We start from the raw sequence: 22385 nt of genomic DNA on the forward strand, positions 1-22385 counted from the left end.
CATTTAAAGACCCAATCCCTGATTCAATTAAATCTATGGTGGTATATGAATTCAATTGCGCGGGATGTAATTCTCGATACATTGGCGAAACTTCGCGCCATTTATCCACCAGAATCAGGGGACATACCACAACAGACAAAAACTCTCACATCTACCGACACCTTCTTAAATCTCACTCATGCAAAACCAACTATTCACCCTCTTGTTTCAAAATCATCGACACTGCCGACACCTCATTCACCCTTAAAATCAAAGAAGCACTCCACATTAACAAAACTAACCCTGACCTCAATGTTCAAGTTTTTAAATTCAATACAATATTTAGTTTATAAAACGCTCGAACGCTCCTCATTATATTATCTTATTTCCTTTTTATTGTTCTAATTTATGTATCATATTACTTTTATATAAACCCTGTATCACCTATTATTTCATTCATACTGAAGATGGCATCATGAGATGTCGAAACATGTCTATTTTCAAAAAAGTTGTCGTTTATATTAAATGTGTATTGGCAGTAGTGCTTTTACGAAATTACAGAAATAAAGAATTAAAAATCAATTTATGTAATAACACACACGAAAAATTCTCTTTTACTGTTTTGAGATGTGCAAAAAATAGGAAATACAAATGCAAAAAAAGGGAAATACCATTACAAAGTAGCATAAGCAAAACGCGTGCTCTGATTAGTCGATGCCTGTGTTTGGATCACGTAATCCAAACATAGAAAGTAACAATGCTGTCGCGACAATTTTCAGCAGGCCTGAAAACAGAGACGATTATTTGCCTAAATTGACTTGAAGTACTTGTCTGGCCTATTAAATGCGTTGGGAGAATTTAGCTTTCACATTTCCGCTCACTCGAATTAAGCTTACAACACTATTCTCGAGTTGTTATTTTACAAAAACATTTACTGAACGGTTTCAAGTGTTTAAATGAGATGATCCAAACAAATTAAATGAAGATATGATCTTCGCACTTTGTTGGACAATTTAAGCAATCGTCTCAGGAGCCTTAAAATTCAGGTGACTCAACGGGATTCGAACCCATGACCTCTGCGGTGCCGGTGCAGTGCTCTAACCAACTGAGCTATGAAATCACACAGTGGTGAGTAGGTCAATATTGTTGGGCTGATGTTTTCTCGTGAAAGGAATGTCGTATGAATGTTTTATGCAGTGCGGTGTCTGAAATTAAATGAAGATATGATCTTCGCACTTTGTTGGACAATTTAAGCAATCGTCTCAGGAGCCTTAAAATTCAGGTGACTCAACGGGATTCGAACCCATGACCTCTGTGGTGCCGGTGCAGAGCACTGGTGCAGAGCACTGGTGCAGAGCACTGGTGCAGAGCACTTCATACGACATTCCTTTCACGAGAAAACATGAGCCCAACAATATTGACCTACTCACCACTGTGTGATTTCATAGCTCAGTTGGTTAGAGCACTGCACCGGCACCGCAGAGGTCATGGGTTCGAATCCCGTTGAGTCACCTGAATTTTAAGGCTCCTGAGACGATTGCAAATTGTGCAAATCATATCTTCATTTAATTTCAGACACCGCACTGCATAAAACATTCATATGATCCAAACACTTGGAAATGTTGCTCGAGTTAAGAAAAGCGTTGCAAAACACTCGCCTTCGGCAATGCAAACACAGTAACCGTTTAAATATTCAGTGCAAACTTTTTTTAGAAGTACTCGTCCTTCGGATTCGTGCTATTTGATAGTCTTTGAAAAACCGACTCGTGCATGTTTTCTTTAAATTACACTCGAAACTATTCTATTACCTATACAAGGCTTACGAGGCTATTTTTGTGCACAAATGACTTCATACATCACGCAAAGTTGAAGATTCAGAGTTATTTCTCTTTTTTAAATTCTTTAGTTTGGTGAAAAGTTACGCTAATTACACAAGGGGAGCAGCAGCAACATTTACGCATGCAACTAATCGTTCATGAAAAAGGTCATGCAAACTGCTAGTTTAAATAACAAGTAACTTAAGTTTACGCATCTACAGGTTTAGCTTATTCTTCGCTAATTTCTCTGAAGTTTCCATACTCCAGTGAAATAAAAATTGAGTTTCAAAAGCTCATTCCTGCTAGACATAAGCCCTTCAAAATAAAGTTTCCGCAAACCGCTCTCTCATTTTTCGAGGTTGATTTTTCTGTTCGTTGTAAGTGTTTGATTAAAGTGGGGATGCGAAAGTACACACACAATCAAAAATCGTAAACATATTAGGCTAAATTTATGTCTAATAAAATTTTTTAAGTAGTTCACTTTTTTACACCCTCTGTATAAGGAAGCGATAAGGATTAACAACATCACCTAACTATTTGCAATGTTCAAAAAATAAAAACGTGTATAGCGACGACTTTACTGCCATTTTTGAATTTAAAATGGAAGGCCTTCGAGTTTTTTCAAGTGAAAGAGATAAAAGTAAAAAATTAAAAACCATGGTCGCAAAAATTTAAAAAATTTATGTTTGCAGTAAAATTCAAAATTGCAGTTTACAGCCTGCAATTTCTCTGCACCTAGTTTAAACCACTGACCTGTATACTCATTACTTGGACGGGAAATACACATCCAAATTACTATATTTAATTAACGAGCGGCCGGGTATCAAAAACATGGATGCCGTCATACCAAATACAGCAAATTTTGGGTGAAAAATGACGTTGCCTCATTCAATGAAAAGTTTTGAACTCCCCCGGAATAATTTTAAATTTCATGTTTTTATTGCGCCGTCGTAACTCGTAACAGCAAGTCTTATATTTCAAAACTTTCGTTCTAAAATGCCAAAATATTGTGCGGTACCTAGGTGCCAAAATAGTACAGCAAATAAAAAGTTTTCAATGCACCGATAAGAAAGAAAGAATATAATTTTTATGAATGTACTTATTGCTTAACAATTCAGTGCCGTCACTTTTTTACAGTTACATTTTCGTTTTTTTGCAATCGCTTTTTTCACTTCATTTTCTTTAATATTTTTCTCATTTGAATTTACCTTTTATCATTACAGTTGATGCTTATAGTCGATGGTTTATATTTGGTGTTTATCAATGATTTTCACCACCACTCTTCTTTATTTCAAAACTTTCTTTAGCAGGCGAAAAAGTAGCAGAAGCTCGTTTTGTTTGATAACAAATTAACATGACAATCAAAACAAAACAATTTGTGTTGAGGTTATTATATTAGTAAAATTTGTAGTCCTGTAACAAAGAAAAAATACAAAACGAAAACTCAATGAATCGTGTAATAAATCCTTTATTTTCATTTTTTATGGTTTATCAACAATTTATATAACACAAAACTTATAAAAATATCACCATTACCTTTACTTGCGGTATAGTAAAAAACTGCATAATAATATAATTGGAAAATATCAAGCTAGTTATTTAGGTGCAACAATTCTCAGCAAAAATAAAGAAAGTTGAGCCTAGAATCTAGATGGCTGAAAAAGAAAGTAGACGACACGACTGTCATATAATGAGCAATCGGGATTCAGCAAAATAAGCCAAAAATCAACAAAACTCCAAAGTCATTACCTTTTTCGTCGTATGAATACGTGTCCATCATCTCCGGAATTTTGCACTGATTCGATAAACAAAACAAAAACTTCGAAGCCGCGTTTCGTAATAAAAAGAACTTGACCACCAGCCCCCCCAAAAATTCTCTTTTAAAGTATGGCAAGCCAAACCTACCAAAAGTGTATCGAGATTTATAAGTCGTATTAGAATTACTATAAGTCTATTCGAGATTCGTAAAGTGGTACTCGAGATTACTATAATGCGGTGTGAAAACTATATTATTATTGTTGAGTTGTGTATGACGAGATTTATATGACGAGTTTTATATGACGAGTTTCATATGACGAGTTTTATATGACGAGTTTCATATGACGAGTTTTATATGACGAGTTTCATATGACGAGATTTATAAGACGAGTTTTATATGACGAGTTTCATATGACGAGATTTATAAGACGAGTTTTATATGACGAGTTTCATATGACGAGTTTTATATGACGAGTTTCATATGACGAGATTTATAAGACGAGTTTTTTTTATAAACTGTAACAGTGTAACGAGATTTATAAGAGGTCACGAGTTGTTTACAAACTGTAACGAGATTTCCCAAGATGGCGTCCGCTAGTAATGCAACTTATTTCGAAGCAAATGAAGAACTTACTGAATTTTTCCAAATGTTGGATGCATTGTTTAGCCATTTAGAAATTGCTATAGTACTTAATGATACTCTTGATTTGGAACATTGTAAATGCAAGTTAGAACGAAATCTTCCAATTGTTACAGCAATGCTCGTGGCCGTTAACAATGAAAGATATGACGACACGATAGACTTACTATCACCTCAGCCCTCATTTGTCTCGCTGTTGGAAAGATTAAGTGTTGGAATAGAAGAGGAAATACGCAGGCTAAGAGCGATCTTGGATTACACGTCTCCTGAGAATAGAAGAGAAGTTATTTCATTCCGGTCAAGTACGGGAGGGAGGCCTTGTTTTGATATAACCAAAGTACAGATAGAGCAATTACGAGATACCGGAATGAAATGGAAAAGTATAGCTAGCTTCCTAGGTGTATCAGAACAAACAATTTACCGGAGAAGGATTGAATATGGAGTTGAGGCTAGCTTTACAGACATCACCGATGATAGTTTAGATGGGCAGATAAGAGATATTTTAAGGCTTACCCCATATAGTGGAGAATGTTATATCAGGGGTAGTTTAAGGGCTAGAAAGATCTATGTCCAAAGAGAAAGGGTCAGAGAAAGTCTTCGGAGAATCGATACTATTGGAAGAAATATGCGAAGGAGGTATGCGATTTGTAGACGGGTTTATAACGTTCCCGGGCCGAATTTTCTTTGGCATATTGACTCAAACCATAAGCTTATATCCTGGCGATTCGTTATCCATGGTTGCATCGACGGGTTTAGTCGGGCAGTCATTTACCTAGAGTGCTGCGCTGATAATAGAGCTCAGACAGTAGTTGATCTTTTCAAAAAAGGGATTGGTGAATTCGGTTTGCCTTCAAGGGTTCGTGGAGATCGAGGTGTCGAAAACGTTGACGTAGCACGGCTAATGATATCACGTCGTGGTGAGAATAGAGGTAGTTTCATTGCCGGGCGAAGTGTGCATAACCAAAGGATAGAACGGTTGTGGGCAGAAGTAAACCGGGTTCTTTCTGCTCTATACGTTGGTGTCTTTAAATTCATGGAAAACGAAAACCTGTTAGATCCGTTCAATGAGCATCATCTATTCGCCCTTCACTTCGTTTTCAAACCACGTGTAAGTGCGTCACTTTCGGAATTCAGGGAGCAATGGAACCATCATGGACTAAGGACTGCCGGTCACCAAACCCCATGACACTTTGGCAAACGAACATGATTCCTGTTGCAGATGAATCTCCTATTGTTAACTTTGAAGAATATGGTCTAGATTCAAATGGCCCAGTTCCAGACGTCGATACAGATAATTATGTTGTGGTACCTGAAAACATACTGCAGCTGACGGAAGAACAACTGGAGCTTCTATGTAGTGAAGTCAACCCTTAAGCGATGACGGCAATTATGGAATCAATCACTTCATACAAACACTTGATATTGTCAACACATTTTATGTTCAGTGATTGAACTAATTTATGATCAAAAATCGAGGTAAATAACAAATATAAATAGAGGATGCATCGATCATATACTTGAAGCAATGTCAGCAATGTTACCGCGTGTGAATGTGCATTAATTATTTAGGTTAGCACTATTTTCCACCCAGCAAACCGTCCTTTACTTTGAAATATAATATTTTACACAATATAATATTTTACACAATCTAATATTTTACACAATATAATATTTTATGTAATATTTTACACAATCGTCGAAAACGACATATTTTCCAGCCTGGATTATAAGTTTATAGCTTAAGGTGGTTGCATGAAAATTTATACTGCAACATTTATCTGTAAATATTTTCATATTTTGATATTAAAACTGTATTATAAAATATAAAATTACTCGCCATCTCAAAACGACCTAGCACCAGTGCATGCATGGTTTCCTTTTAGCTTTTGGTTCTTTCCCATTAGCCGCCATCTTTAATTTATTTCCGATTGTGTAAAGGGCGGTTTGCTGGGTGGAAAATAGTGCTAACCAATTATTTACTAGCTACCTTAAAATGAAAATGGGTGCGATAAGGTCCTATCACATTTAACCATATCGCGATTATTGTAAGTAAAGCTTCCAAACAAAATAAAGAATAAATAAGTTTGTTCCTTTAAACGACTTCATCATAATTTGTACAGTTGGATCGTAGATATATCTCTGATCGTCCGTACATATCAATAGTGTACAAATTATAAGTCGAACGATTTTAATAAAATTTCAATCAAACGTAGTTATAAGCATTGTTCAAGATGTAAAAACGAACTGTTAACGTAATTTTATACAATGTCAAATGACCAAGATTGTCCTTCCTTCAATAAGTTATTGAACTCAGATGCAAGATCACCATAGCTCTCATATGTGGTAGGAATTTCTAAACAAGGTCCACATGTATGAGCAATAGGTCGTCTTTGGAGTCCACTTAGATTTGAAAAGTTACTTCTATCGATGTGCAAGTAATACAGTCGCTTCCAGTGATGAAATGGAGAAATCTCTCGATAGCTTTACCTTCTAACGACCGAATGTACCTTTTCAAATGATCTATTGTAAGGCGCTCTATTTCATTTCCGGTTTCGGCGTTAATCAATTTTATTAATTTTTTGGCCGTAGGTTGCCTACTGGTATAAAGTTGAAGAATGTCTTCTTGTGTTTTAAAATGTCATCGTATTGGAGCATTCTTAAAACTGGAGACCAGCAGTGAATTATGTACCGTGGCTTTTGAAGAAGTTCTTGGTGAGCCAACTCGAACATAATCTCCTTGATGTTATCTTTCGTCGGAAGTTTAAAACACTTGAACATTGAGAGAAAGTCAAGAATGTCTTCGTCTTCGAGGTCACAATTTTCGTTCATGCAATTATCAAAACTCGGCGATCTTCAAGAGTCACGTAGTCACGAAAGGAATTCAGCAACAACTCTCTACTTAAATTGTCCTCTCCGAATAAGCATGTACATAGCAGTGCCGGTGATATTTTCATAGGAAAGTATTTCAGCAGGTTGTAACCGTAGACAATAACTCTAGCAATAGACTGCCAATCATTTTTGCATGTCGTGCCTAATCATAGGAATCTTATCGCTGGAGCCGAAACAGTAGGTGTTGTATACCTCATGCCAAAATGTGTCAAAACATCCAGCATTACTCCTTTTCCTTTCCTTTTCTTCCCTGCCACTGTAATCAATCACGGTGGGGCAAACCAAACAATTAAGCACATCTGCATCATTAAAAATGGCTATGACATCTTGACGTATTGTAGTTCTGTGCACAATAACAGCTCTTACTTCTCTGTTCTCAGCTGGCAAAGACAGGAATGGAGTATCTATCAATGCGGAAAAAACACCTGCAGAAAAAAATTCAATTGCAATTCAGACAAAGACAATATACCAGTATTTTCAAATCATATTACCAAGATCTATGAATTGATAATCTAAATTAGAACAAGGCCATAAGATGAGAACCTGCTTCGTTCAAAAGAGTAAGATCATCAGTTTCAAGGAGTGTGCTAGTTTGAGTTGAGGAGCCAGTTGCAGACAGTGAACCAGTTTCAGCCACACCATCAGTTGCAACCACACCATCAGTTTCAGCCACACCATCAGTTGCAACCACACCATCAGTTTCAGCCACACCATCAGTTGCAGGCACAATATCAGTAGTAGGCACAGAATGAATTTCACTGGTTTCAGATATGCTTATATCATCATCATCCAAAGGTTCATCTATTCCTATATAACATATTTTTTAACAAATTCTTGCAAAACTATTGCAATGCATAACAATTTGCATATCATTATAAGCATATTCATTTGAATCGATTGCTTTTCTTTACCTTATAAAGAATAAAAATTCTGAGTGACTAAAATCTTGTGAAAATGAATGCAGACTACAATAATTAAATTAAACTATTTTAAAAGCTAAGTGCCCAAATGAGAGCTGTCTTATCTGAATTCATATGAATAATTTAATCAAGGTGAACAATAGTCATGACTTAAGTTTCTTAATTCTGAAAATTTATATAGATTTGCTAAAAGAAAGAATATAAAATGATATACCTCGACATATTACTGTCACAAAAACAATTGTAAAAAAAGTTTGTTTGAATTTAAAAAAATACTTTTTACATTATTTTAGTGTACAATCACTTGATCCTCTCTTATGACAAATGTGGAAAGATCCCTTGCTTTTACCCAATCTATGTATTTTACCTTCACTAGAATTGCTGCCTGGTTCCTGTAAATGAACAACATATCAGTTTTTAAAAGCACACTATTTACATGATGAGCATGTAGCAATCTAATTCTCCAACCTTTGTTGCATTTCCCATGTTAAGCAGCTGAACACTAGGTCGTACATACACTGGCTTTTGTGCGTATAATCTGTGGAGGATAACACCATCCAATGTCTGACCAGGGGCTAATGTTGGCGCAACCAGAGTGGAATGTACCGATGTTAACAGTTCTATATCTGTACCATGCGGAATTTTTCCATCAAAGGCCATCATTATATTAGTTTCGACAGCAGCGGCTGACAAATCTTTTGAAAACCGACAACCTGAAATCATGTGTCCATTTTCTACCAACATCAGCCGAGTGCCTTGCCGTGGAACTGTATTATCTTTGGGGCCGCTTAATAGGATTAAATCTCTCAAAATGGCCTGTTATCAATTGCTGTTGATGAACGAGTTCGCCTTGTTCGGCTTCTTGCAGCAGGTCTACTTGCGGGAAAATAGCGCCTCGATTGAAATGCAGTGGATGAATTCCTTCTAATTGGGAGGCGATTCTCTATTGTGGCTGTTGATGCCATTTGATTAGGGTGATGCGTTAATTCTCTCTGGCGACTCGTTTCAGCATTTGGTAAATTCGTATGCCGTCCAAATATAGTTCTCACTTCTGACCTTACAGAACTGTCCACGTCAGGTGATATTCTTTCAGACAGCTCTGTAACTCTGCCAAGAAGTTCCTGAATAATTTCTCTATTGCTCATTTCTGTCATTTAGGTGAGAGCGATACAGTATAGATAGAAAATACAAAGTTCCCAACCCGCCGAAATTTTGCATATAATTAATAACTGCTTTTGAAACAAACACGTGTTCTTTAACCCAATACTTCATGTTGTTAGAGGAAAACTCGCGATATAAACTCGTCATATGAAACTCGTCATATAAAACTCGTCATATGAAACTCGTCATATAAAACTCGTCTTATAAATCTCGTCATATGAAACTCGTCATATAAAACTCGTCTTATAAATCTCGTCACAGTTTATAAAACAACTCGTCATATAAATCTCGTCATACACTACTCGTACCGCTTTACGAATCTCGAATAGACTTATAGTAATTCTAATACGACATATAAATCTCGATACACTTTTGGTAGGTTTGGCTTGCCATATTAAAGTTTACATGCAATACTCAGTCAGTTGTCTAGTACTCAATTTAAGTTCAGCCACCAGCCACAGGGGGGGGGGGTGAATGATAAAAATAATTTTTCAAGCGGAAGTTTTTCACCCAAGGTTTCCTTGTGGCATCCTTGTTTTTGATACCAATGCCCAGACCCCTTTTCCACTCCAAGTAATTTAATAGAACTCTATGGTTTAAACTGCGTGAACGCAATTGTATAATCACTACGCGATAACTAACCTTTCTTGTAGTTTTTGCTTTGCACGATAGAACTCCTCTTCATTCATCATGCCAGCATTAAGATTAGCGAAAGGATGTCTGGTTGGGGGCAACATGGCTGAATGAGCGATATGGTGACCGAACGGTGTTGGAATAGCAGGAACCGTTAGATGTACCAGCGATGTATGATGGAAGGAAGGAGCAGACACTATGAAGGTTGGTCGATGAAGAGGTGTAGCTACATGCATGGGAACTGCCATGGGCTGGAGAATGCCTTCAGACCTGGTAAATTTCAAAGGGCAGGTTCACTCTTCTAATACTATCTTCATCAAAAGTAAACTAATGTGAAAGTGTTAACTGCACATGACTTGTTTTGGTTTTTATTAATGCTGATAGATCTCAAAAATTGATTAAAAAACTCCCAAATTTGTTTTGGGTAAAATGTGTATTAGCAAAGTTATAACGGCTAGAACAAAGATTTTAGAAGAAAAGCAGCGTAAACGTGGAGACTGGAAGAAAAAAAAACAAAGAAAAGGAAATTATGTAGTTTTTATTGCAATACACTTATCTTGTACATGCATAGGGTTTAAACAGATACAAGCAAGGCAACAGCTCTATGACAACGCATAATTTGCAATATAATTTTTATGTAACTAATAATATTATCTTGTGTATAATATCTGTTGAAAGCGACCAAGGACTTTGGGTGCGCTATCTTTTCTAATTCTGTACTTATGCTTATATTGTTTATGGAAATTTTTTTGCATGTAGAAGTTGTTCACTAACTTCATGACGATTGTCTGAATCAATAAAAACTTAGATCAAGTGTCTTGATCAGGAGTGAAAGGAGTGTCTTGAATTTGAGAACTTATCAACAAACCTTTGCAAGCGCGGATCAATCATCGTAGCTTGAGTAGGTGGAACCACTCCAGGCGGTAACATTGTGACTGGGGCAGAAGTGACTGTTAAAGACAAAAATATTATTTCCAATCCTCACAACTCAAGGGTATACACATATGCACAGTTCTGTTAAACATCGCGATAAAAATATGCATACCTTTAGCTACAGTTACTGTGAGCTGCGAAACTGTCAGAGGTGTAGAAGTGCCCGAAGCAGCCTTCTTGGTTTCATCCAACACACGCACAGCGGAAGCTTCTGCATTGGGAGCTGTAACAGGCGTTGATCTGTATAAACAAAAACAATGTGAGAACATTATTTAATTTGTTTATTGCCTTAATAAGAACATATTCCACATCAAATTAAAAGCCAACAACTAAGAATAATCAAAGTTATCAATAATAGTGTAAATGTGTCAATCTTGATATTATGCAAAAAAAATTGGACAAGAGGCAAGGTTTTATACGCTAGACTCGCCTTCAACGAATTGTTGAAATGATTACTTATCACATCGGTGTAGTTGTACAATTGTATAGTATTGTCTCGGGGTTTCTTCGTATGTAAGCATGCGTTCGATTTATCGGTTAAGTGAACAAAGTGTCATATTGTGGTAATAATGGATTACTTCATGGGCAGTGAGTGCGTAAGATTTTTGTGCAGAAGGATTGAAAATTACGAGTATTGAATTTTAGCTTATAGTGACATTTGTCACTGAAGTGATAGACACAATTCAAACGCTTCAAAACAATAACTTAATTTTGTTAAAAAAAAATACAATAACACAAATAAATTGTTCATTGGGACATACCAGAGCCCTCAATTTCTTGGGACAATGGATTTGGGGCGAGGGCGGAGCCGCTATTTTAGTTCCTACTTGCAAGTTAAACTTATAATGAAACTGTGTGAAATTGGCTAAATGAGCACAATAATGAAACAATTCCGCCTTGTTTAATGGAAATTTTAAATATATCGGAATCCACAATCAAGCTTTTGGCATTTTTGTAAATAATTACTGCAAACCAAACTCAATTTTATGCGTTTGCGGTTGACTAGTTCGTGCTTTGAAACTAATCATGACCCACTGCTAGGTGTTTTTACGTATGTGAACGTATATTCTGGCAGTTTTCAACAACAGCGATAACAAAAATACTCGACATTTTAGTTGCATATTCGTGGCCAGGAAACATGTTACTACACATACGTCCAGATCTGAATCAATGCTTTGGCAGGTATAGGGTAAGTCAAAATAAATCACTGCAGCTCATTTCTGGTTACATTTACATTTATTCTTTAGAAATAATATATTACAAAATATATTCTTTAGAAATTCATCCCTAATAATCCTATTCTAAAACTAAAAACTATTTTGAATTGACAATTGAGCTGCTATAACTTATTTTGACTTAAACTGTGCCTGCCATTGAATCAGTGTTGTCAATAGTTGGACAAAGTTTAGTTTTGAAGCACTGTAGTCATGAAATTTTGCTTAGTTAGTACAAATTTGGCAATGTGATCCAGGCATGAAAACCTAATGCAGACAGATAACAAAGGTTTTTTTGCTGTAAAATTATGGACTTAAAATATTTGTTGGATGCAGTAGTTCTTTAATATTCTATTAATCTAATGTGAAGTTGTTGATTTCTTTATTGATTGTGAAACTGTGATTATAGTTAAAATTTAATTCTAATGCAGAACGGTATAGGCTTCTATTTGGTGATGCATTTGTTTAAAGGGAAATTACTTTTTGTGCATTATAAAACAATTCTGTTGTTTTAGAACAGTCTTTTTTCCTACAAATGTTACTGTTTGTACAAACTTTGATAAAGCATATGAGTCTGATCCAATTTTTTATTCAAGCTTATAAAATTAATAAGTTGGTTAACGACAAAACTTCTGCATTTTTTCCCAAATTATAAAGACGAAAGACCACACCAAGTCAGTGATTATTTAAAGACCAGACCAAATCATTGATAAGCCAATTGAACATGCTCTGGTTAAAAGTACAGAGAGCAATGTATATTTCATTCCAAGTAATGTATTTTACCAAGCTGTTCTTCCTCCGTTTTTTCTTTCAAATAACAACATATATTTCATATTATTATTACTCAAAACTTGCTTGAAAGCAAATACTTCTTACGTTACAAGTGATGGCAAGAATATAGTGAACAGAGCAATTTGTAAACGCGATTGAAAATGTTGTAATGGACTATTTGCAAGTATAATAAACATTTGTAAATATTACAGGTAAAAACACATAGGTGCTGGTGTGTAGTATTTCTAAACTAGATGTTACTATCGCAAGGGGAAGTTCTGCCCTTTCCCCCTTGTCAGTAAAAATTTACAAGGTACGGTCGGACCACTCAGTGCCATATCTTGGTGAACAGCAATCTAGGTGGTTTCATAGGTACGTTTTCATTGGGTTATTTGAATGATTGAGTAATTTTACATGCGAGCCCCTATAACTTTTAAGATTGCATTGACAAGGAATATTTCGACAAGTTTAAAGCTTTCTTTGTATCTAATCAACGTGCCATTCGCAGTTTAATGCACTGTTGACCTTATATGGAGCGAGTGCTCCTGTGCTCAGTGGAAACAAAAGCACGCGTTCTGAAAGCCGACAGACAGCTTCCAGCATAAATATCTCTCATGTTTAACGTCTTTTTTCATTTCACATTTCAAATAACTTAAAAGATGAAATCATTACCATTTCGAATGAAAACAATTTTTGCATAAGATGTATATTTATATCTCCAAAAATTTTCCTTTAAAATGCTATTTGAGGAGTATGATACTTTGTTCACTCAACGGATAAATCGAACGCATGTTAACACACGTAAAAACAGACAATACTATACAGCTGTAGTTTTACTTCCACAATCTTTAAAACATTTGATCGGACCTTATTCCCGATGATTCTCAGCGACTGACATTAAATGTTTAAGTTTTGAAGGCGGATCGAGTCCCACAAAATCATTGCTAAACTTGCACCATGCGTTTATTTCTCTGTTAAATCCACACAGAAAGAGGAGCACTGTTATCAGAGTGCAAAAAAAACAATGTGAAAAGAACAAGCTAAATACGGCACGTTGATTCAATTTCATGTGTTTTTCGCCAAATGAGGTATGTACTTATAATTGATGTCGGTGATCACTCGGGCAAATTTAGTATATACTGTATTACGTTGGTTAGGTCGCTTATCTATTCGGATTTCAGACTTTTTAGAATCAAACTTAACTTGTACATAAGTTCCGAAAGGTTCTACTTCACTGAGAATAATCGCTTCTCCTCATTCCGTAAAATCATCCCCCTCCTCGTCCCAGAATTGTCAACAGGCAGACTGACACAAATCGAGATTTCACCAGTATATAGGTCGCGCAGGGAAATGGGTTGAGACATGTCAAGAAAAGTGTGCTGCCACGCTGGAGCGCGTTTGAAAAAACAGGTACGTGCGTACACGTGGGTAGCCAATCAAGTATGTGGCCATAAAGTTAAGTACATAAACTCAACTCAAATAATATTATATATTAAATAATACTTGCACCTAACTTGTTAGAGATTTAATAAAGTGATATGTGCTCACTGAATTGTCAAATAGCCAGGACAAGCAGACAATTTTAAGTAGAACAAAATAAAACAAATTCCGAATACAGACATCTCCTTTCTTGATATTCAAGATGATACAAGAGTGTAAACACAGTGTGTGTAATATTTCGTCTTTATTCCAAAGACATCATCAGACTAATAGTTTACAAAGCAAGCTGTGAAACTTTTGTATAATTATTTACAAGCAGAAGTGACAGTTACGCAATTGAGAGAGGTGCAAGACTGAACAATTAAGGGGAATAGTCACATTTAAAATAGAGATAATTTCTTACAGGCCAATATTAAGTTGTGGCATATTGCGTTTTATGAAAAGAATTATTATAATCACAGCGATATAAGATTTTGGTGTTACTTGGAATTAGATTACAAGAATTAAATGGTACGCGTGTGAGATCAGGGTCGGAGTCAACGTCAGGAAGTGAAAAGAGGTGTAAGATGTAGCTGGCGTCTGGACAAATGAGTAAATGTTGCGAGATAGCACTAGAATTATTGTAATTAGCATGTTGGGTTAAGTCTTGTGATCAGGTTTCGTTCAGTTTTGCCTGTGTACGTTTGACCACAACCAGGACATTTAAACTCATATGTAACATTCGCTTTAGAGAATTTTGTCCTTATCGAGACAGAAAATTGATGTCTTTCTTGTTTGATATATAAGTATAGGTTTGACGGGGATTTTTAAAGTAGTTATGCAACGAATTTTTCACTAGGCTTTAAATGAGGCTTTTTTTATAAAAGTTACTTTTCTGATTAGAATTCTGAAAACAGAATTAAAATTGGTCTTTTCAAACTGTTTCTACAGTCGCCTAAAGTTGCGATTTTTGTCAATTTTTGTGCGAACTTTTGACATTGGCGATGACGTACAAACACGTACCGCCTTTAGACACGGCGCATAGAATTAATAACGACGAACAGCGATGGAGTGGAGAATGTTGTGTTACCGGCAGTTTGAACTTAATCCGTTGCGATAATACTCCACAAAGAAAATAATAGCTATCGGCGAATTTCACGCAGAAGATTGAAAACCAAACACTCACCTGGTTTGCCTAGATATGGTATTATAATGAAAATTTTAAGAAGGTCATTGTCAGTATTTTGTTTGGCAGGGTTATTTTTAGCTGAAACTTTGGTTTTGAGTTTATGAATCAAGAATTACTGAACGAGGGAAACCATTGCATGACATGAAATAACGTCAATTGACTATGGAAATTACGGAATATGACAAGTGTCGTGAAAAGTACCATTCTAATCTATATTGCATTTATCAAACGCCCTTCCTTAGATTGCATGTCACGTGACTGTACTCACATCGTGCGCTCAGATTCATTGTCATAATGATAATATTACACGCACTACGCACTACAAAATCAATAAACTGCCGTAAACTTTCGATAAAAAAGCACAAATGAGCAATCGAGATACTATAAAATAAGACCAAAATATGTCAAGTTTAATTACTTGAGGGGCGACATTGTAATTAAACTTAATTTAGCAAACAAAGTTTGATCTTGTTTCGCCGAAAAATTTTGCTCAGATGAATAATGAGAAAACAATGTGTAATAGTTCAGATATCGAAACAGCATGCGATATTTTCATATTTTCCCGAGAGAACAGAGAATATACAAAGCAGCATTGTTCGTCGTCTCCTGCAAGTCCGACTATTTCCGAGGATAACGACGGACAGTGTAGAATAGTAGTTAGCCGCGCATGCTCAGCCGCTACCCCCAAAAAACAACAGTTAGGAAATATCGCTATTTCCACCAAACGTTTTGGCAAATATCGCTATTTCCACCAATTTTTGGCTCTTGCGAAACAGCGTTAACTGTTCAGTTTTTTGATACACCCTGTATAATGACTGACAACAAACAACCGTCACTTGGCTCATATTTTAGTCACAAAAATGCCTATTGGTTCCACTTTATAAGAGCCCTTACGCAGGAGCCCGTGATCCTTTATTATAGAATCAATATATTGGTAATATTACATAATACACATGGAATTAAACTTACTTTCCCTGCTCTTCATCTCTGTGTCCATTTGGTAAAGACATGGTTGTACCCAATCCTCCCGCCTCAAATCCTGAAGACTGGATCTTAATAATTGCCTAAAGTAGAGCAAAACGGCTTTAGTGAAAAAATCACACTTATCGAGAACCGTGAAATATCGACAATTGTGGAGAGATTCACTCACGCATGTTCTATTAGCTCCTATTGAAATTACTTCGGATAACGAATTATAACATAAAAATATATGAATATGAGAACAGCCCCCTCCCCCCATTATCAATCTTCTGCAAGGTTTCTTTGATAAATGTTTTTCTTTCCTTTGTGGCGAGGAAGTAGGCCCAAAAACGAACAATCTAACATTTTGTTTCACTGCATTTCTAAGAAACAGTTATTTATACTGATACTTTTTTCTTTCTGCAGCCACTTACAAAAAACCCAATAGATTTAAAAAACACAATGTCTATGGCGCTATTCCAAAAACTTTTATCACCAAATGTCGGGAGCTTACCTGTCTTAGGTGCTTGTTGACAACAATGGAGGCAGGAAATACTTCTTCCGAGTGACATGATAAACACACGTGATCGTTTTCTAATAAATATTTCTCTATACCTAAACATAGCATGACAAATGAAGACAATAAGACAACAACATATGCAGAAGAATATTTCAGGGGCAAAATTTGGGGCAAATACTAAGTACTGTTAATTTTGCTACCTTTTAAGATTGCAGCTTGCCACACTTATTACAACAGAATTTCGGGAGAATCTAGTTCTTAGTTCTAATGGGTGAACATCGAGACACATCATCTCAGCTAGAAAGAATCGAATGGCAATGACTGAGTACGGTGTGCAAAATACTTATGAAGCAAAAGTACTTGATTTTTGCAATGCAGTTGAAATGAGTCATCTCCAGTATTGACGTATTGACAGTGCATAAAAATACAAATCTATGACGCTTTCTCACGAAGCTTTTAACATATATACACTAACAACCAAACCTTAGCAAACAAATGCAACCACACAATATCATATTACTTTACTTCCTCTTCAACATTCCATCAAACTTAGTACGTAGTCTACCAGTTGCAGTTACACGTTACTTATGATAAATTCATCATATCATATTTCGTATTATATTTTTTATTCAACACTGTAAATAACAAGGTACAAGCTGCTCAAAAGATCTCTTTCTATTATAAAAATGTTTACTATGAATTTGTCGTTTGTCTGAAATGTCCAAACTCCTCACTCTTTAAAGAGGTGACTTACAGTTATCGCAGAAGCTCTCCCCACAACAAGGAACAACAACTGCATTCTTCATAATATTCTTACACAATGGACAGAAATACTCGGGTGGAACGGGTTTCTCGTTTTTTGCTTGACTGGTAATGGCCGCCGGTCGTTTCTTTAACGCCGCTTGTTCGTACGCAATGCTAAATAAATTTGAAAAGTTGAAGTTCAGAAATGATTCAAACTCGCCTCCTACATCAAGCCACAATCGAAGAAGTATACTGATGTTGAAACACGAGTCTTTAAATACTTTGTCAAGTGCTACAACATGCGGAAGATAGCTTATGATAAAAATCCAGTCATTTTTTACTCCAGTCTACTCGAGTGTCTTCATCTCAAAAAATGTTAGAATAAAACTTTACTTCTCGTATACTCCAGTCTGGCATCTTCGTAAAAATTGAGTCATAACACTACTTTCTAGTAATGCTAGATAGAACAACTAGTTTTCAAAGCTTTAATAAATGGATTAAGGCAGTGGTGGATCAATGTTGATTTTACAGGAGAGCTGCAAATTATTCAAGGGGGTGCATCGTTACCCAAGCTAAAGTTGCAAAGGCCCCGGGCTACTGTGAATTTTTAGGCTTACATAAAAGTGAACTTTGCGTAATGAAAGTGCTGTTAGCTTTTTAAAAAATTTGAAATGAAAGCGCGTTTAGTAATTTGTTTCAATTTTAATGTTTGAATGAAACCCGCAGGATATTTGTCACTTGCAAATGGTGATAGTTTAAAATACGTAATTGGCTTTGAAATGATAAATGTACAATTCCATTGCCTCTAATACTGCTATATTAATCGTACGTGATACCCCTACTGTACGTGATACCCCTTTAGAAATTTCAGAGTTGATGCTAGAGAATTTAGGGGGCTGGGGATGCCCACCCCTCACCACCAGAAAATCTGCCCCTAAATTAAAGACACGCAACCCTTGAAAGTAAAACTTACTGGTCAACAATCGGTACAGCATGTTCTCCAGTTTCAGGCACCAACAAAGCTCCTTTCTGACCAGGCTTTTCAGCGGGACGAAGAAAGCTCTTAGGGATTCCAGTTGTTCGTCGTATCTTTAGGTCATAATTTGGATCCTGTAAACGAGATACAACATTAAAAAACAAGCGGTAAAGAGCGGACACTAACAACGTCACGACCGACAGCTTAAACGTAACAAGAGAGATTGGAACATAATATACAGCACGAAATAGAGCAATATAAAATATTGCGAGTGACGTCATAGACAGCAGCCGCAACGTCACAAGTGAGGGTAAATTCATTAGTGCAAGACTAAACAATGGGTTGTTAAAGAAGGCTGATGAGGTATAACGAAAGCTATAACCTTTTTTTGAGTTATTTCTAGTAGGACCACACTGGTTGAGCTGTTTACTTGACGAACAATTATGCATAACCAGAACGTGGGTTGGGGATGGGGGAGAATTATATATGCTAGGTTAATCCAATGTAATATGTAATGCCATTGCCCAATGATGACAAATGAATATAAATCGTGAACAAAACATAAACTCACGTTATTCTTGGGACAGTTTTGAATCCAGTGTCCAGGTTTGCGACATCGAAAGCACATATAGTTTTGCGGTGGAGGTTGACGGGGAGCTGGATTAAAATGTCGACCTTTTGCTTTTGCATAGCTATAGAAAAAATATTCATAATTACATCGAATATAATTATAATAAATATTATGATTAATTAAAATTATATAATTATATCATTATAATTAAATATGAGAGCGATTAATAATATCGCAGTTAACTAAATTGGGTCATATTGGAGAGACAATGCCGCAAATGTGAACAAGCTATATAGCCATTTTGTATACCATACAGGAAGTATACGACACAGTTCGTAAGTTATGAATAAGTTGATCAGTCTGCAAAAAATAGAAATTTTGATTTTGGCGCAGGCCAATTCGAAAGTCCTTTTCGGTATGACAATTCCCACTCTAAAAATCGTTATTTTTTGCGAGAAATTTAAAGTCAGATGAACCATAGGAAGTCCAACTACTTATTTCAACAAAAGGCGTTTTGTAAACAATACGCGCTAGTCAATTTACTAACATTTTCCTAACTGTCTATTTTTCAAACACCCTGTATATAAGCATTAACGAAGTGTAAATGTTGGTTTGATCATAAATACAATGGTCGTTTTAATTTTGCAAAACTCGCTAAAAACATTGCAACGTCCCGGCTATGTCATGAAAACAGTTCCAATGGCCTTAATGAGCAACCAATAGGCCGTCGCAGTTTAACAGACCTGTTTCTACACCACATGAACACAGGATAGAAAACGAGGAATTCGTGTTGTTCTCGTAAGCAGAATTGGTTATGGAAAACAAATATGCTCTATTACTACGAAAACTTCATTATGACATTTAAAAAAAAAGAACGTACGATGATGGATCCCGGTCTTCTCTAGCTTGATTCATCATCGCAGCAATCTTGTCTTCTTCGGAAGCATTTGCTGACGCCAAATCTGCGACCTGTAGAAGCACACACATTAGTACATGAATATAAGAAAAATCCAACAAGGTTTAAAGTCTCACTGCCAAATGCACACATGTGATCGAAAAACAATACCAGACCTTTACTAAAGGACAATACAATGGCACAACATGGGAAACAAACAAGCGAGAACAATGGTCAAGGAAACTCGTGAAGGAAAGTAATAAAGGAAAGCCTGCAAATAAGCTTCCTTCTCAAATTGAAAATGAAGTTGTATGATACTAATAAAGGTAAAACTAAATGTTGTAAGTTAATTGCCTTTGCTCACTGAGAAGGAGTGAGTTGTAATCTTGAATATGCAACTCTTATTGCTATTGTTTACAATACGAGTCTCCTTCGCAATGACGTGGCCAGCCTCTTAGTTGTTATGTAAATATTTCGACGTAGCTTCATTAAAATTTATCAAGCACGACCATACTTGCATAGTCACTGCTCCCCTCCTTTACGACTTCCATGTAAGTAATACTCTATGTGGAGAAAAATTTTCTTAGCAATTTTCTTTTGCACAATGAACTAAAACTACCAATGACGAACCAGCGCGTATAGGTGGAGTCACTTTCTCTACAGTAAACCACTAACCTTGTTAAGCTTGCTCAATGGCACAACTGGTGGGTCGTCTGAGCTCTCGGTCTTCTCAAAGTGAATGAACAATAAGTATGTTTGCAAGTACAAAAATGCAATTAAAAAGGCACGAGAATTGTGCACAATCGAAGATGGTCAACCCTTCGTAAAGACTTTCAATCAATTTCTAATAATGCGGAATAGAAAAATTGGTCAGCCTTTTCAGGATGTAGAAATCCGAAAATTCCTATGTTTTTAGAATTTGTTAAAATAGTGAAAATCAGTAAAAATTGCTGATTGGAAGGGTTGACCAACTACATAAAGAACTAAAACAACATTAGAGTGACAGTGCAACTGTAACGGAAGACAAACGAAATTGAATAATGTTCATAATGATGTTTCCCTAAATAAAAGAAAAACACACTAATTGTGTTACTAAAGCGTGTGAAATTATTGCAACCTAGGCTAAGCTAAATCGTTTATTATCTAATGTTGTTCAGAGTAACAACAGTGTGGTGTAAGTACTGCTTATCTGTACCATGGAACATCTAAACAACACTTATTTTCAATCTACCATCAACAGTTTCCCAAAAGGCTGTCGAACTACTACCATTTTTTACTTACGAAGAATTAATAGGTTTAGTTGCGATTGTTAACGTCAACAATTTTTAGAAAAGTTTTTGCCATTATTCAAGCCATTTATCAATGCTCTTGAATATTGTCAAAGTAAACCAACTCTTAACTAATTGACTCACGGATACTCCGTAGGGGTATTTGTAAGTCATATGTATTACTCTGGCTTTTTGTTTACCTCGAGCCTGCTTTGCACGCCTAGAAACCGGTATAACCGTTATAGAATGGCGACTATTAAGATTTCTCAAGACCCGGTCAAACTGGATACTGATTTGCACGCTTTTTATTATGGAAGTACATTTCATTTTCATTTTATCAAAATATAACTGTTCTAATTGCTTGACCGCCTCGTACACTGAATGGTTTCTGAAACGTTTTTTTTTCTACATATTCTTTATTCACAACACAAATCATGACTAAAGCAAAACCCGTGCAGTCCTGCACGTCAACTGTCAACAAATTTAATCGAAAAGGATATAATCACCGTAGCAGAACCGTACAACTTTAGCAGTGAGATATGAGTAAGTTATTATAACCGAGCAACGAAATTAACGTCTAATTTTTCTTTAGCAGTTTTCGTCAACGTACGTTGCTTTAAATTATTTGTTAGTATGTATCCCCCTGTGTATCCGTGATTGGTCTCATCAAGACCTTTGATTTTCAAAAAAGACAACACTCCTATATATCCTCAAACGTATCAAAACTTTAACTTCACATGTTTTCGACCTTTCCCGTTCTAGAAGTTTGTAATAATAGCTTGCGTTCAATGTACGAATGACATGTTGATAATATGAAGAATGTGTGTCAACCGAGATGCATTGCACGTTAAGCAGAGCGCCATGGCCATTTTGTGGGTGGAGAAAATGGCAGAATTCGTTGTTGCAGTCCATGCAACGATAATAATTAATGTAGAAGAGTTTTTAATGAATGCTTTTTTGCTTATTTCCAGATAAATTAGAGGAGGTAGTGACGAAACTGAATTCAGTGTACCGCAAACTTAAAAATAACGATGTAAGCATAAACAATAGCGCGCAATGCACCTTGCTTGACACACATTTTTTTAAGGGCGTGCTTTCATTTGAGGTAAAAACCATCAAGACGGTGAA

At 36.0% G+C, this 22385-nt stretch overlaps 2 protein-coding genes and 1 pseudogene across 2 annotated transcripts; 1 reads left to right on the top strand and 2 right to left on the bottom strand.

Moving 5' to 3' along the window:
- The first annotated feature begins 5059 nt into the window (after positions 1-5059).
- On the top strand, positions 5060-5800 carry LOC124447647 (annotated as a pseudogene).
- A 1406-nt stretch (positions 5801-7206) lies between these two features.
- Positions 7207-8799, bottom strand: LOC124449137. Its single transcript, XM_047000087.1, has 4 exons — positions 8472-8799; positions 8371-8395; positions 7627-7890; positions 7207-7508 (listed from the first exon to the last, which is right to left on the bottom strand). Exons 1-4 carry the CDS (start codon positions 8745-8747, stop codon positions 7207-7209), a joined length of 867 nt encoding a protein of 288 aa, XP_046856043.1. The 5' UTR covers positions 8748-8799.
- A 991-nt stretch (positions 8800-9790) lies between these two features.
- Positions 9791-21259, bottom strand: LOC124449138 (E3 ubiquitin-protein ligase RBBP6-like). Its single transcript, XM_047000088.1, has 11 exons — positions 21221-21259; positions 20665-20715; positions 19975-20063; positions 19095-19215; positions 18521-18657; positions 17558-17721; positions 16798-16898; positions 16293-16387; positions 10843-10970; positions 10666-10747; positions 9791-10067 (listed from the first exon to the last, which is right to left on the bottom strand). The coding sequence occupies exons 1-11, from the start codon at positions 21257-21259 to the stop codon at positions 9791-9793; spliced, it is 1284 nt and encodes a 427-aa protein (XP_046856044.1).
- Positions 21260-22385: the final 1126 nt, after the last annotated feature.

The sequence above is a fragment of the Xenia sp. Carnegie-2017 genome, unplaced genomic scaffold (genome assembly GCF_021976095.1).
Source record: "Xenia sp. Carnegie-2017 unplaced genomic scaffold, XeniaSp_v1 HiC_scaffold_23, whole genome shotgun sequence".
NCBI lineage: Eukaryota > Metazoa > Cnidaria > Anthozoa > Malacalcyonacea > Xeniidae > Xenia > Xenia sp. Carnegie-2017.